The sequence below is a fragment of the Pleurodeles waltl genome, chromosome 4_1 (genome assembly GCF_031143425.1).
Source record: "Pleurodeles waltl isolate 20211129_DDA chromosome 4_1, aPleWal1.hap1.20221129, whole genome shotgun sequence".
Lineage (NCBI taxonomy): Eukaryota > Metazoa > Chordata > Amphibia > Caudata > Salamandridae > Pleurodeles > Pleurodeles waltl.
Window position 1 is genome coordinate 857,907,323 of NC_090442.1, and position 16,695 is coordinate 857,924,017.

At 45.9% G+C, this 16,695-nt stretch overlaps 1 protein-coding gene across 2 annotated transcripts in view; it reads left to right on the plus strand.

Annotated features, from left to right (window-relative positions):
* CEP290 (centrosomal protein 290) overlaps window positions 1–16,695 on the plus strand; it is a 1,276,764-nt gene that overhangs the window by 1,236,791 nt on the left and 23,278 nt on the right. For both annotated transcript variants that reach the window (XM_069229617.1, XM_069229618.1), the window contains one exon: window positions 11,481–11,590. In XM_069229617.1, the coding sequence (XP_069085718.1) occupies window positions 11,481–11,590 (110 nt within the window). The remainder of the gene's footprint in view (window positions 1–11,480; window positions 11,591–16,695) is intronic.

The window sequence follows — 16,695 nt, forward strand, 5'->3', positions numbered from 1 at the left end:
TCTATGAGAGTGAGACTGTCCCGATTGCATACAAATCACATTTGTACTCAACAGCAGAACAACGTTTTGCTCCCACTGAGAAAATTCTCACTGCTGCTCAGATGGCTCTAATTAAAGAAAGACCACTAGCCAGGGGAAGCGCATTATTGTTGTATCTCCAATTCCAGCCCTTGAGGCTGTTACCAAAGCCACCGTTCCAAACGCTAAAGCATTTCATCCACATTGGATCCAATAGGCAACGTCTTTGTCAGCCACTGATGTTGACTATATTTTTGACCCACAGTTACAAACTCAAGAATTTTTGCAATATGAACTAGAATACCCAGTTCCGGCAAATCTATTGCCTATTGATCAATATCAAAGAGTCATGTATACCGATGACTCAGCACAACCTGCTGTAGGCACAAAACATCAGTACTCCGCTGCTTGCGCAGTCGTAAGCGACTATATGGAGGGTCGTAAATTTTATTCACAGCACACCTTCACACAAACCCTAGGGGATTTCACTGCAGAATTAGCAGAGCTAAAGGCTCTGGTGATGGCACTGGAACATACAGATCCTGAGCAGCTAATACTGATTGTCTGTGAATCGTACTCTTGTGTCCAGTCCTTCAATGAATATCTGCATTACTGGTGCCAGAATGGGTTTGGAGATTCCAAAGGTAACACCATCAAACACAGAATTCTGCTGGGGAAAGTTGCGGATCTGAAGGAAACGCTACCAAATGTCCATGTTGTACATACACTTGGACACCAGCGCATTGGAACACACGTTGCTGGAAATACACTGGCTGATAAAGCAGCCAAATCAGCTGTAGCTATGGCTTCTGTTGCCACAGTAACTCATCCTAAGACGAAACCGACCGATGAAATACTGGCTGCCGTGCAAGCCTTGGCTGATGGCACACCTTTACCTAAAGGATATCCCATTAAATATTCCTACCGGATGCAAGGCTTCCTTGACGCAGAAGTAAAAATACCCGGTGTGGGAGTTAGAGTGATTCCTATTAAAGACCTAAGACCAGAGTTGATCAAGGCAGCGCATGAGGGAGTTGCCTCTGCCCATCCTGGTGTGGCTGCTACAATATCATTTTTGCTGGCTTGTTATTGGTGGCCAAATATATACAAATAGACCAAGCAGTATCTCCTTTGTTGTGATATCTGCCAACAAATTAAGGGATCCACTGTTAAGCGCCCACCACAGACACCCCTCCTAATTTCAAACAAACAATTCCAATGTATGTACTTAGACCACTGTGGTCCCCTAACACCGGACAGTGCGTACAAATTCATTCGAGTCGCTGTTGACTCCTGCTCCACATTTCTATGGGTGTGGCCACAACGCTCGGCTGACATTCGAACTGTTATTAAAGATTTGCAAATATTTATCGGCATATAAACAGGTAAAATGCTAGGTATGGGGCGTAGTTGGCTTAATCACCTGTATGGAGTCCAGAGAGCACTTAATAATCTCCCTAGAAGGTCCCTGGGGGGTCGTACTTCATATGAGTGTCAGTTTGGAACTCAAATGCATGTTCCAGATCTTGATGGTCCTGGCGTGGAGGCAGCAGAAACACCCTTTGATATAAATGAACGTGTCACTGTCTTTCAGGAATTACAACAGTTCCATGACAACACTTCTGCCAGTGCTGCCCCCTTAGGAATTAAGTATGTATCAATAACATCTAATGGCTGGATTCCAAAGGTTGGGGATCTAGTATGTAAAAAAGTTGCGGTGAAAAAGGAGTTCGGTCCTTCTAATCGTGGACCGGTTCCAGTCCTGGGTATACACAGTACCAGAACTGTTATTCTATCACCGCTTCCTGGTTCTAAAGAAAACCACTTTGTCTTGATCGGCAATGCCAAGTTACACCATGTGCCTGATCCTGCACAGCAGACCAAGAGGAACAACCAGTAGTACCTAAATCCCTCTCACTACTGGTCAAGATGTCCATCTACAAGTTTTGAACAGCAACGCTGACACCTCCCCGAGCTTGGGGAGGGAGGAAAATGAGCTTTCATTAGTTCCATTAACACCTATTACAACAGGCAACACAGAAATTGCTGATCTATTTAACTCGACTTCTACACAAACGGATGGCGTCATTTATTATGAACCACGTCAGGAGATTTCAACTAGTTGTCCTCCTTCGAATACGGCTCCACTTTTTGCACAAACTGCTTCTGGATACTTTGCCAACATCACTGATACTTTTCGGACTCATCTGCCTCTTCTGCATCTGAACTATCAAAAACACGTAAGCTGATACTTTGGCTCAAAACAGATTACTTTTTTCTCACATGGAACTTTCTGTGGCTTTCCTTGACTATATTAGCTTTCCTCCTTTGGATTGGCTTTGTTATTTTTTTCTTTCTACTGATACATGGTCATTACCTTCCTGAATGACCAACAGTTGAACTGGTGGATGAGGTCCTAAAACCCAATTTCTCTTCTCACAAGGTCCACAAAGACTTGTCATATGTGAACATTTCTGCTATACCAATTCCTGATGGGATTGTTTGGGATAAAGTCACATTTGATATGTATAGCTCGACGGAGGCCATTCAAATACAATATGCATTTAATCTTTCTATGAATGTTGTAATAATACCCAGAGTTGTTTCTGAGGAATGGGATGTGAAAACAGTTGATTCTATGATGACTGAGTTACAGTATTTTGCTGAATTTGAAAGTGAGGATTTTTATTAATCCAAAGAGAATTATGGTGACATGGTCTGCTATAATTATTTGATAGAGACTTCTAGCTGCAAATTCCTTACCTTAGAATTCCCTGGCGTCAGCTTCAAATCTAAAATTTTTCTGTTAAGCAGTACTCTGTGCGTGCCGTCGGTAGGCGTTGTTCGGATCCACGTGCGTTGTCCGGCTCCGCGTGGCATCGTCAGCGTTGTTGGAGCCATCTATGATGTCACGGTTGTCTATATAGATGCCACCTCAGAGCGCATACGTCAGTTCTTTTCCTTTCGCGCCAGTTAAGCGCAGATCCGGATTAGAGCTTCCCTTTCTTCGACGAACGTTGAGGCTTTTTCACCTTTTTGACTGTTTGAAGTCATGTCTTTGAGAAAGACGGGGTTCAAACCGTGTGGTGCATGTCATCGCACCATGTTGGTGACGGACCTGCACTGTGTTTGCCTTTGGTGCCTCGAGAAGGATCACAACTCCACCTCGTGCTCCGACTTTTGGGCCATGGCTCCGAAGGCCTTGAGGGAGAGATCCCTCAAGCTTCTTGCAGTCCAACGCTGTCTTCAGTCGGCGCAACTCCGAGGAGGTCACGGTCCCACCGTAGGAGGAGGTCGCAGCACCGCTCCCGGAGCCCCAAGTCCTTTTTCTCACATTCTAGGTCATCTGATTATTCAGGTAAGCGGCACAAGAAGAAGTCTAAGCGGACTTCGACTTCACCATGCCCGCTGGTCGACGTGGTGTCAAGGGAACGTCGACGATCAGAGTGCGGTTCCACAGAGCCGTCACCAGTGTCGACTCCGCGTCTTCCCCCTTTTCCGGGGCCCGGAGAGACCCCCGCTCAAATAAGAGTTATACAACACCATGCATCTCCTTTTTGAGCGGGCTGCACCCTCAGGTGGGTCTTCGGGCCCTGCGGGGTCAGCAGGGGCCCCTTTGAGTTCAACATCGGCGACTTCGGCCTCAATGCCGTTGGGGACCCCAGGATCCAATACCAGATCCGGACCAGTGCTGGTCCCTCACAGTCGACCTCCTCCGGTGCCGGGTCTGACGTCGACGCCTCCTCCACCACCGGCGCCCACCGGTGGTAGCCCCATCCTCATTCTGGATGAGCCGGAACAACATCGTACGATGCCGACTCCAACTTCGACGGCGCCGATTCAGCCCAGACCATTGCCTGAGCATTATTCAGAACAGTCAGGCACAGGAAAGAAATGGGAGGGGTCTGAGGACCCTTTAGAATATGACCTAGAACATGACTGGTATGAGGATCTATGGGAGGTCAGTGGACTTGACACATCTCCAGATACTGGTATGCTCTCTCCTCCTAATGTGGCTGTGGAGGAGGGAGCTTCTTCTGCTATGTTGGTGTGTAGGGCAGCTGAGGTCTTGGACCTAGACTTGCCTACGGTGCCAGTTAGGACGAATCTCCTGACAGAGGTGCTTCAACCGGGGGGGTGAAAACATCAGAGCCGATGTTGCCCTTCAATGAGGCCCTAACAGACGTCCTTCTGGGTACATGGTCCAAACCCAACACAGGGAATAGGGCAGTTGGCCGCCTCCATAGACCCGCGCTAGCGACCCTAGTTTCCTGACCCAACACACCACTCTGGAGAGCTTGGTGGTCCAAGCCTCTACTTCCTGTGGTGCCTCCCCTTCAGCTCCCCTGTATAGGGAATCCAAGAGGCTGGATCAGCTTGGAAAGAAATGTTTTCTTCCACCAGCCTGGCAGTTAGGTCAGTAAACACCTCTTGCCTATTGGGCCATTGTTCCCATACTTTATGGGATACGGAGGCACAGGTGCTGCCCCAGGCCCTTGAGGGCGTACGGGACACTCTCGCCCAGGCTGTCAAGGATGGGAGAGATGCAGCCAAGTTTACGATCAGGTGTGGCTTGGACACGACTGACTCGCTAGGCAGAGCGATTGTATGGTCAGTGGTCCTATGTCGCCATGCTTGGCTACCTTCAACTGGCTTTTCGGGGGATGTCCAGTCAAGTTTGATGGACATGCCTTTTGATGGCTCTCGCCTTTTTTGTGAGAAGGCAGACTCCAAGCTTGAAAGGTTCAAGGATTCTCAAGCTACGGGCAGATCCTCGGGCCTTTCAGCACCAGCACGACAGCAGTCTGTCTTTCACCCCTTTCGAGGCTTCGGAAGGGGCATGGTACCACGCCAGCCACAGTTTAGCTACTGTCCTCAGGCTTCACAACATCCCGGAAGAGGGCGTGGTCGTGGTACCATCAGACCCAGAGGGTCTGGCCAGAGGTCGGCCTCCACACAGCCCCTCTCCCCTGTGCCCAAGCGCTCCTAGTGTGGTTCTGCAGGACCCTGTCCGTCCAGTTGGAGGAAGGATTACATTTCATCTCCCTCACTGGCTTTCCATCACAACGGATGAGTGGGTTCTGCAGATAATACGGAAGGGCTATTCCCTCCCCTTCCAGTCTTTCCCTCCCTCTATCCCTCTGACAAAAGAACGGCTGATGGAGGATCATTTGGTTTTGCTCCGCGAGGAAGTTATGTCTCTCTTGGCCAAGGGAGCCATAGAAAGGGTCCCGATGTCAGAAGTAGGCAGTGGCTGTTATCCCTGCTACTTTCTGATTCCCAAAAAGAACAAGGGCCTTCACCCATCCTGGATTTAAGGAACGTCAATCTCTTCTTCAAGAAGGAGAAATTCAAGATGCTCACTCTTGCTCAGGTCTTGTCCACCCTAGATCAAGGAAACTGTATGGTAGCGTTGGACTTGCAGGACCTGCTGTTCAAGGTGGGCCACGAGCACTTTCAGTTTACAATGCTCCCTTTCAGTCTCACCAGTGCCCCTTGGGTGTTCACAAAGCTGATGGCGGTGGTGGCAGCGCATTTGCACAGGTCAGGGATTTCAGTCTTCCCTTACCTCGACGATTGGCTGTTGAAGGCTCCCACGCCCCAGGCTCTCGTCACCCATCTCCAGACGACAGCAAACCTCCTACACTTGCTGGGGTTCACTATCAATGTGCGGAATTCACACCTGATTCCCTCTCAGAAGCTCTCTTTCATCGGAGCTGTTCTGGACACAGTGCAGTATCAGGCCTATCCTCCCGAGCAGTGGGTCCAGGATATTCAGGCTATGATCCTGATGTTTCGGCATCTATCCTGGATTTCGGTGAGACAGACTCTGAGGCTGCTGGAACTCATGGCCTCCTGCATCCTTTTGTTCAAGCATGCCAGATGGCATATAAGGGCTCTGCAGTTGGACCGGACGTTCTAATGGGCACAGCATCAGGGGAATCTTACAGACGTGGTTCAGATCTCGGAGGGAACTGCAAAGGATCTGCAGTGGTGGTTAGTGAACTGCGATTGGGTCAAAGGCAGACTCCTCTCCCTCCCCCAGCAGATCTCACAGTAGTGACAGATGAGTCACTTCTGGAATGGGGCGGCCATCTGGGAGAGGAGGAGATCAGAGGTCACTGGTCTTCAGCGAAATCCAACTGGTTGGAGCTTTGGGCGATCCGTGTAGCATTAAAAGCATTTCTTCCTATTGTAAAAGGGGATATCGTGCAGGTGTTCACGGACAACACCACCGCAATGTGGTACTGCAACAAGCAGGGCGGGGTGGGGTCATGGACCCTTTGTCAAGATGCTCCGCGTCGCTGGACATGGCTGGAACAGCAGGGCATAACCCTGGTGGTTCAACACCTGGCAGGTTCTCTAAATGCCAGGGTAGACGAGACCAGACAAAAATGCTTAGCTGATCACAAATGGTATCTCCAACCGGAGGTGGCGCAAGGACTCTTTCAGTAGTGGGGAGAGCCTTGGTTAGATCTGTTCGCCTCCATAGAGAACGTGCAATGTCAGCAGTTTTGCGTGCTGGAGTTTCCATGGGGGCTATCGCTAGGCGACGCTTTTCGTCGCGAGTGGAGTTCAGGCCTCCTGTATGTCTTTCTGCCCATACCACTTCTGCCCAGAGTTCTCAAGAAAATCAAGAACGACCAGGCCCAAAAAATCCTAGTGGCTTCGGATTGGGCACTGAGAGTCTGGTATCCAAAGCTTCTCAAAATGAGCATCAGTCCTCCAATCAGGTTGCCTCTTCGGGAGAATCTTCTGTCGAAGATAATTTGTTACCGAAGGTAAGTAACTTGTTTATTATGGACACCATTTCATTCACAGACCAAGTACCCCAAAGACTATCTTTAATTACCCACAATGGGAACATTGACCAACTCTTCCACAAGGAAGGTCTAAAACATAGTCTGAGAAATTTAGATATTTTTCTGGGCACAATGTAAAAAATGCTGAGTCATATTATTTCAAATTGACATTTTTGGAAAATGTACAAATATTATTGACAGATACAAAAGTGCGTGGGGAACAAATAATTGGCAAATAAGGGGAAAGGAAACTTTATTTAGAGCATGCATGATACTTGTTCAAATGATATTTTTAAATGAAACTGTACAACAGACAAGTTGTTTAGGCTTGGCAAAAATCAAGTATTTGAATGAGCCCAGTATTCCTGCCCCTGCAAAATTTTACAAAGGGCAAACTTATATAAATGCAACTGAAGATCAGCTCGATGAATGGGTCAAAAATTGCACTTTTAATGCTTCACTTTGACGTCCTGGTGGGTTGTTATTGTGGCCTATAGATACCAATGGGTGTCATAAATGTTTTGTAAACTCCACACGGGGTTTTAAACAAGTAGGCCTGACCCTCGCTATGTGTCATCTGAACATGCGGGTATAGTGACAACATACAGTGTAGGGAAACTATGCCAGCTGTGGTTGAAGAGTTCCTCAATAGATGCTGTTAAAGTTAAAGAACACCTCAGTCTCCTGTCTGACGATACTGACTTACATGGTTAGGGCTCAGAAAACAACACAGAAAGTGCCTCTTATATGCAGGCTATAATGAAATTTGGAAGCTTTCTCAACAAGAAGCTTCTGCCCAGTTAAGGCAAATAGATTAGGAAAATTTACAGAAGGCATTAGCTGTTGTAGATAATGGTATTAATACCCTCCTTACACCATGGACAAAGTCAGCTTCGATCTATTATGCAGTTAGGTTGAAAACTACAAACACTGAAGGCAGGTCGCATTTCCTGGCAACACATCAGCGCAAGGGACATATTTTCCACATTTTTAATTTAACACAACAACAACAACTAATGGCTAAGAAGGAAGCAACTTATGTCATGCTAAATATTGAAAAATTAGAAAAGTTGCCTTTTACTGTGGCTGAAATACCAACTGCTGAGTAGTTAATACATGGGGTCATTAATCTGCCTATTCCAACACTTCAATTCACATCCTTCTTAAAACACATTCCAGTGGGCAGATATGAAAAGCTATGGCATAGTTACATACACAAGGTTCGGGAGCTAATCTTCTCGTACAGATGTCTCAGTGGCATGAAAGAGGTCTTTCTTAGCGGTAGTGAATGCGAGACTTCTGTTACCCATTTGATGGTTTGTAAACAGCGGTCCTTGCACGGGCATGCAACGCTTCGGCAGCGTACTTGGCTTATCTGAAGGGAGTCTCAGTCCCCTTGATTAGACCTGCGATCCAGGTGCTCTCGAATGGCATCTATGTGCTCCTTAATAGTGAGAGCTGTTGTGGGATTCAAGCCGGAATAGTTTGTTGATTCGGTCTCCAAAATTGTTACATGCTGCCGGAATGTACTTTTTCCCGCTACATGACAGAGGGAAGTAGCTGAGATTTGGCCCCATATCGCTACTTCAAATGTGAATTTTGACAAATTGAGCAGACTCAAGGCTTTATTGTTTCAAAAACATGTGGAGCTTACATCTGCACGCAAGACCTTTGCTCTTCAGGTTGCGATGTCATCTGCAGAGGTACAATCCCTTTTAAGTACTAATTTTCCCATTTAACGATTCCCGTACTACTGGAATCGCACATTTCTTAAAGGCTGTTGGTTCTGGTTTTGTTCACACCTTCTCCTCTATATTTGGTTTAATACCTTCAGCCATCCACACAATATTCTCCAGTATTTTCAGGGGATTTCGGATAACTTTGGCTATAATAGGTGGCATCTTGCTATTGCTACTTTTCATGCGTAATGGCCGTCCTGTTACAACAAGGAGGACTGAAGGTCCTTCCACCAGCGCAGCTGTGTCTTGAAAACATGATGCAGTACTTTGGAGCCCACTCCTTGAGCGATTGGAGTGTGACTGGTCTCTGTCATTCAGACCGGTTTTGCATTGTGTGCAGCTCGAGTTTCAGTGCCTCTGGTACCCTTTTGAATGTGCACTGAAAGTTTGTCTTTCTACGCAGCACATGCTTTCATTGGACGCTGATCTGTTGATGTTCTCGCTGGGGGCTCATTACCAGACATGCGCATTGAGGGTGCATTTGCTACGGGAAACTGTTTATGAGTTGCTCTTTGTGGATCAAGCAACCCTAGACTCACTGTTGGGCACATATATATGACTTAGGATGAATTCTAGTAGCTTTTACATATAATCGGGCTTTGAACCGGCAAGGGGAGGGTGTTGTGTAGCCATTTTAGTTATAGCTTTATATACGTTATTTAAGCAACCTAGGCCTAAGCCAAATTTGCAGTCTTGTTTTATCTTCTCTTTCTAACTGTTCTTAGCCTAGGTCAGCACTACGTTCTTAAACAAGACATTTCTTTCATTCTGTGCTTTTCTCAAGGCTGCAGTAAGATAGGTTGCCAGCAAAAGGGTACGCTTTGTCTCCAGTGTTCACTGAAACATACACACTCTTACGTGGGGATTCTTACTTGGAACATCAGCTGTTTTATTATAAAAATACTACTTTGACCCACGTATGTTAGAGCGAGATTCTAGCCAGATGGCCACGACTGTATGCTGATTCCTTCACTACAGCTGCTTATGTCGACTACAGGCCTCTTGCTCAGGTATGAGGGATGATGTCTTCCCAGGGGGAACCTGAAGGGCGGAATTAGAGCTTAACATGCTGTGCTCTAACATAGCTTAGGTAGAAACTATCCCTACAAACACTAGTGACAGTATGGCAGCGGTATTCTTGTGTTTTACTCTCCTTGTCACAATTTTAATCTTATTGTGCTTCATCGTCCTAGATATTGCAATACGTGCTTTATTATCTAAGATGCAGTTACTTCAATAAAACCTTATTGTAATTTACTCTGCCTCTGATTGTCCTTGCACATGTGAGGGTAATGTAACTGAGAGAAACGGATGAGGCCTGAGTGACCAGGAGTCCCCTGAGGAGTCATTTATGTCATGCGCCCAGTTGCCCTAATCATCCCTGCTCTTGGGTGGAGATGAGGCACTGCTAGTTAGCCGGAATAAACCCGGATTAGGCAGCAGGTGTCACATAGTGCAGGTTCAGACTTAGGGCCTCATTATGACCCTGGCGGGCGGCGGAGGCCGCCCGCCAGGATCCCGCCCTCCAAATTACCGCGCCGCGGTCAAAAGACCGCGGCGGGTATTACGAGTTTTCCCCTGGGCTGGCGGGCGGTTCCAGTTAAACCGCCCGCCAGCCCAGGGGAAAACGACCTTCCCACGAGGATGCCGGCTCGTAATCGAGCCGGCGGAGTGGGAAGGTGCGACGGGTGCTACTGCACCCGTCGCGTATTTCACTGTCTGCAAGGCAGACAGTGAAATACATTTTGGGGCCCTCTTACGGGGGCCCCTGCCGTGCCCATGCCATTGGCATGGGCACGGCAGGGGCCCCCAGGGGCCCCGCGACCCCCCCTACCGCCATCCTGTTCATGGCGGCTTTCCCGCCATGAACTGGATGGCGGTAGGGGGGGTCAGAATCCTCATGGCTGCGGAGCGCGCTCCGCAGCCATGGAGGATTCCAATGAGCAGCGGAAAGTCAGCGGGAGACCGCTGACTTTCCGCTTCTGACCGCGGCTGAACCGCCGCGGTCAGAATGCTCATTGGAGCACCGCCAGCCTGTCGGCGGTGCTCCCGTGGTCGGTGGCCCTGGCGGCCACCGGCCGCCAGGGTCAGAATGACCCTCATGGTCCCCTGCAAAACAAGTGATTCACTCGCCTGAATCCGGTAGTCTAATTAGAATAATAAGAACCTACGCTACAGTGTAAGTACCTTAGGTACCCACTACAAACCAAGCCAGCTTCCTACAAGGTACTGCAGTCTTCTGGTTTCCTTAGGATCCACTGGGAAGGGTCTTGAATCCATAAAAATCCTACTGCAACAGTCCTCTGTTAGCCTATGGGACACCCGGCTCTATAACAACTCTGCACCCTGGTGCCTGTGGAATTGCAGTGACTTACCTCTGGTATTTTCTTACTCCCCCAGCCCCTGGGATCCTAACACACTTACCTTGGTTGGGCACCTCCATTCTTATACCACTTTTTCAGTATATAGTTTGTTCCCCATTTATTCCTATGCTATTTCTGATGGTTTCTAAGTGTATATTTTGCATGCAGATATCTCCAAGTGGAGATATACCAACATTTTTATAGTCTATAGTGTTGTAATAAAGAAACCCTGTGTGGTTCTTTCTTATGTACAGTTACTGACTGACCATTGTGTATTGCAAGTGCTTTTTACTCCTAGATAAGCTTTAGCTGCTCACCACAGCTACCCCTAGAGAGCTCTTGCTATCGGGACACCTAAACAGTGTCACTAATGGTTACCTGGACTCAGTATAGGGTGCCACACCAAAGGCGTACACCATAAACTGAGCCAGCCTCCTGCACTAATTATAATATGTTTTGTATGAATCATTATGTCTGTCTTTTTAACTAATTTAGAAAAACGCCCACTTAAATATTGCTATATTGTGCTCTTTCTTCATTTCATCTCTCTTTTGCAGGGTATGATGAATTGCTGGAGAAAGGTAGGCGACATGACAAATTAATAAGTGAATTAGTAGACCTGCAAACTCATGTGAAGACGTCTAATTTGGAAAGAGATCACTTGAAGGTAAGGGCTTCTCTGCAGGTCACTTCATCATGCATATTTCTGGTTTTGTAATCACATAAATTAGCATCCTATTGCCACTCTTCATCTCATAGAGAAAAATAAAGAGACATGTAGCAACATGTATATATAGCCTGCGGTAACCAGAACCTTGGGGGGATTACACTAGCCTGATTGGTGTGAATTTCCGGCCAGGTACAAAAAAGCATAATATTGCGTATTATACCCGCATGTTATTTTGCTCTGTTTTTTTGAGCAGTCAGTGCTGTTTTGTGCAGCAAAAACAATGTTTAGAATTTGAATACTTGGATAAAATATAAGCAATGATTTATGCGACTTGGAAATACCATAAAAAGCAGTAGAGAAAAATAGTACATGAGTACAAAGAGCAGTACAGATGAACATAGCTCGGGAATAGCCCGTGTTGCCTTTCTGGTAGAAACGTAGAGGAAATTAGTTTTAACATCTGCTGTTTTTTGCTGTTAAATTTCATGAACAATCATATCAGGGGGCTTCCTCACTAAGATAACATGTGAAAGATTTTATTCATACACCACAAATGAAATCAAAGGCTGCACATACATATTAATGTTTGCCACTTACACCACAATCAGCTATGAATATAACACCTGCACAATCTGAGTGATTATCTACTTTTAAAACATGTACGATTTTGCAAGGTTTAACAGGTGCAACAAGCAAACTCCTAACTTTGTCACAAACTGAATGACTTTCATTTGATGGGCTTAAAATATCTGCCTGGTGTCTAGGGATATTTTCTGTTCTGCATGATGCTCTTCTTTGGTTTTCAGGGAGGATATTTTCAGTACTGTCGGTCGTCTTGATTGTATTTGGGTGACATAATACGGCAGACATCAATATTAACAACGTATTCTGGGAGTTCTGCTCCTCAAGGTCACAGGATTAGTTTCACTTTAGCATGGTGAAGAGGTAGATTTATGTCAGTATCTACCCTCAGACTTCCAGGGGAATCTCTGGGAAATCCGTCCTGCCTGCACCTGCCCACATAATCTAGTCCCACTCCTATATCCCTGGCAGTGCTTTAAATGGAAAAATAGAAGTGCAGGTACTCTCTATCAGAGTACCTGCTTGTTTCTGAGAAGTGCTGGTACTCTCTAATTAAAAGTAGTACGTTTTTCTTGAGATATGCCGGTACTCTCCCTCTCAAAATAAAAAAGTGCCGGTACTGAGTACCGGAGAGTACCGGCCCATTTAAAGCACTGATCCCTGGCAAGAAATGTTACACAAAGAGTTTCTTAGAAAGGTTGACAATATATATTTCCACTTTGGTATGATGGCCTTGCTAATTTAATAAAAATATATGTGATTGGCTTGGTAGGTATACCTCCCGTTTTTAGGTTTGCCCTGACAACAGTAACTGTTATCCAGGCTCTTATATTTAAGATAATTTATAAAAACAAATATATGTACGTACATACTGGGAGAGGGTGCTTTGGACACAGATTTGTTCTAGTGTCATCACTTTTTGCTTCCAACCACAACAGCATGTGAGTATGTTGGCCCTGTGAGTATCTGCATTTTGTCTGGTCATATAAGTCCATCTGTCAGAAAATTTGTGGGCTTCAGTGCCATGTCAGTTTGGTGGACCACTCCTTTAGGTTGCCATTGTATTTATTCCTTTTAGAGTTTCCCTTTCATTTTTTTTTTAAAGAGCTTAAGGCAGCTCCTTAGACAGTGCTACCTGTCATGTTGCTTGCTTGTCAGAGAGCCCATCAATTCCTACAGCTGCCTGGTCACTCTTTTCTTATGCAGTATTCCGCATTCTACACGATCACAGCATCTAAACCAGGGAGTCCGTTTGAAAGGATGTTGTTAAGGATGTATCATTGTTTGTGATGGGTACTTCTACCTGCATATTCCTCAACACATGAATATCCATCTTGGTGTCAGACAGGTCTGGAAAAGTTTTGCCATAGCTCTTCCTCAAGAGGTGGAGTCACAAGGACTACAAAAGCACTCCAGCCATTGAGAATCAGTTTACATTTGTCTGTGCCAGCAACGTAGTCTGATGCTCTTCAGAGAGATTCTTCTCACATCAGTTTTCTCTTAAAGAATTGAAACATCAAACATATAATTCCTTAAGCACTCAGGATTCAAACCCTGTAAGGACTGTGGGGGTCAGTTGTCAGTTAAGACCCCCGTGATGTTTACCTCTAGTGCCCTCCTTACTTTAACCCAGCTCGCACAAAGAACAGGGGAGTGACCGCTACCCCCTCCGCAGTCCAGCTTCTCCTCTAGGGAGTTGCCCAGAGCTCTGCCAGGTTGCCACTTGATTCTGACATCTTGGAAATAAGATGAGCAAAGGCCCCTGGGAGCATCTGACAGGTCAGTTCACCTATAGTGAAGTATCCACAAGAAGGGTGGGCATTACCCTCCTACATCCCCTGGGCAACTCTGGGTGGCTTGGAATCTGTCCTCCCCTCTCAACAGGTACTCCTTGTCTGGAATCCTTGCCTGAATTCCAGCGACCTGGTCCGCCGGTCACTATAGCAGAAGGGCAGCCGAGGTCCCCATTGACTTCAATTGTAAGTTCTGACACAACTTTACCCCTATGCATCTGGGCTCCCTGGTGTAGGCACTCCACTTCTCTGGGTATTTACAGGTGGAGGCACTCTCAAACCTCCCTTGTCCCAGCGAGTTTCCTTTTGGTCTTCTGGGAAGGGTCCTGAAACACGCAAACTCTAACCACAACTTCCCGATGTTATCCTATAGACACTGACCTGGGGTAATATCAATGCACACGTGCGCCTGGGGAAACCTAGTTACTTACCTTTGATATTTTAGTACTTCCCCAGTCCTGAAAATCCTTGGGTGTCAGTCTTGGTTAGTTGTGACATTCTCATCCCATTTGTTTAGTATATGGTTTGGCCCCTCCATAGGGACACGTTATTTTTTGCTTTTACTTACCTGTTTTTGAGTATATTTTTATGTGTGTGTGTGTGTGTGTGTATATATATATATATATATGGTTAGGAGATATACCACAGTTAGTTTAGTGCTTGTGTTTTAATAAATAATACATTATTTTTTAACACAAGTGTGGTTCTTCATTATGTGGACATTACTGACTGACAATTATGATAATTACGTTTGCTTTACACCCTCTCCAATAAGCCTTAGCTGCTCTCCACAGCTACTGTGTGAGAGCTCTGATTATCTGAAACCACTATTACTAAGGGGTGTCTGGACTCAGTACAGGGTGCCTTACCTATAGGTGTACACCATATACTGAGCCAGCCTCCTAAAGCTGGTACATGGAATAATGAAACCCAAGAACCAGTACAAGTATGGTAACATCAGAGCATCATCCTGGTCTTCTTATGTCACAGAACGGTATGGGGCCAATCAACAAGTGGAATCATCAATTATCAGTAATATGGTAGAGCATCCCTGTGGCCAGGTTCCTGATCTCCAATGGCCAACCCTTGAAGAAATACATAAGCGTATAAGGTCCATGGGGCTGGCAGGTGCACCAGGACCAAATTACTTTCCAGCTGAAATCTTCAAAGCAGCAAGTAGAGGGTAGGCAGGGGTGATGCACTCCCTATTAGGCCAATGTTGGATTCATAACACCATTCAGTAGAGCTGGCGGGGCTTGGTCCTGGTTTCTATACATAAAAAGAGATCCTGTGATAGCCCTGCGAGCTACAGATTAATTGCTTTACTTTGCGTAGACGGTAAAGAGTACATCTGATAGAGACATCTAGCTGCAGATTCCTTACCTTTTAATTTTCCAGGTGTCAGACTGGATTCAGAAGATTTTTCATGAGCAGTGTAGGAAGCTGGCTCTCTATATGATGTACTAAAAAGAAGAACACCGTGCAGAGATTCCAGTGGATCCCCAATTAGTTTGATGAGTATATAAGATTAATGATTTATTTTGTGGCAGTGTGGATGAGCAGTTAGGCTTGACAGAGGGTAGTGCTAAGCATTTGTTGTACTCACAGAGGCAATAAACGAGACACACACACTCAAAGAATAAATCTGAGACCAATTTAGAAAAATGGCACTTCTTTTCATATGTATTTTTAGAAGGTTAAGCACATTCTTAATCATAAATACTTTTCACTTGCAAAAACAGACACAATGCAATTCTTGAGTTCTTCAGTGTTAACCTATGAGAGGAAAACAAAGTCAGCAGGCAGGTAGTGTTCAGCGACATACAAGACTAATCTCCTGGGTTTAAGGAGAGTAGAGGGGAAGGTCCAATGCAGCACCCACAATATATCCCCAATGTCACAGAAGCAGCTGGGTGCAGAGTGCTGTAGGAAGCAGGCCTGGTCCTTAGACCTTATACCAGGTCCAGGTATCCCCTCTTAGTGAAGTGTAGGCAGTGTCTAGAAGCCAGGTTCTCTAGAGGTAGCTGTGGATGAGCAGCCAAGGCTTATTTAGGAGACATGCAAAGCTCATGCAATACCACTGTAGTCACACAGCACTAGCACACATGAAAGAAAACACTGTTGTACAAAAATAAAGGTACTTTATTTTTGGAACAAATCACCACAAAATACTAGAAGGGCAATTCTCCAATAGAGGAGGTAAGTAATGGACTAAATATATATACTAGTAACTAGAAATAGGCATAGAAAGGGTTAGAAAACAGTTCAAATAACAATAACCAATAGTGACCCTAGGGGGAACACAAGCCATGTACCAACAAAAAATGGAATACAAACACAGAAGCCCAACCTAGGTAAATAGGTGACACAGTAGCCCCCAGCGACCAGAAAAGCAGGAGTAAATCACTGGATTTTCTCCAAACCAACCAAAAGGAATAAAAGAAGAAAAAGAAGACACAGACAAGACTGCAAGAAAACCAGCGGTGGATTCCTGTAGAAAGAAGACCTGTGAAGAGAGTGGACCAAGTCCAAGAGTCACAGTGAAGTCCAGGAGGAGTAGGAGCTACTACCCACCCAGCTGTACTTGTAGAAGTTAGTCGACGGTGATGAAGAACAGGTCAGCACTGCAGCCCCGGAGAAGAGTTCCTAATGGATGCAGATGATGTCCCACGCTAGAGTGAAGATTGCAGATGGGTGTTGATGCAGGAATTCCACAAACAAGCCTTT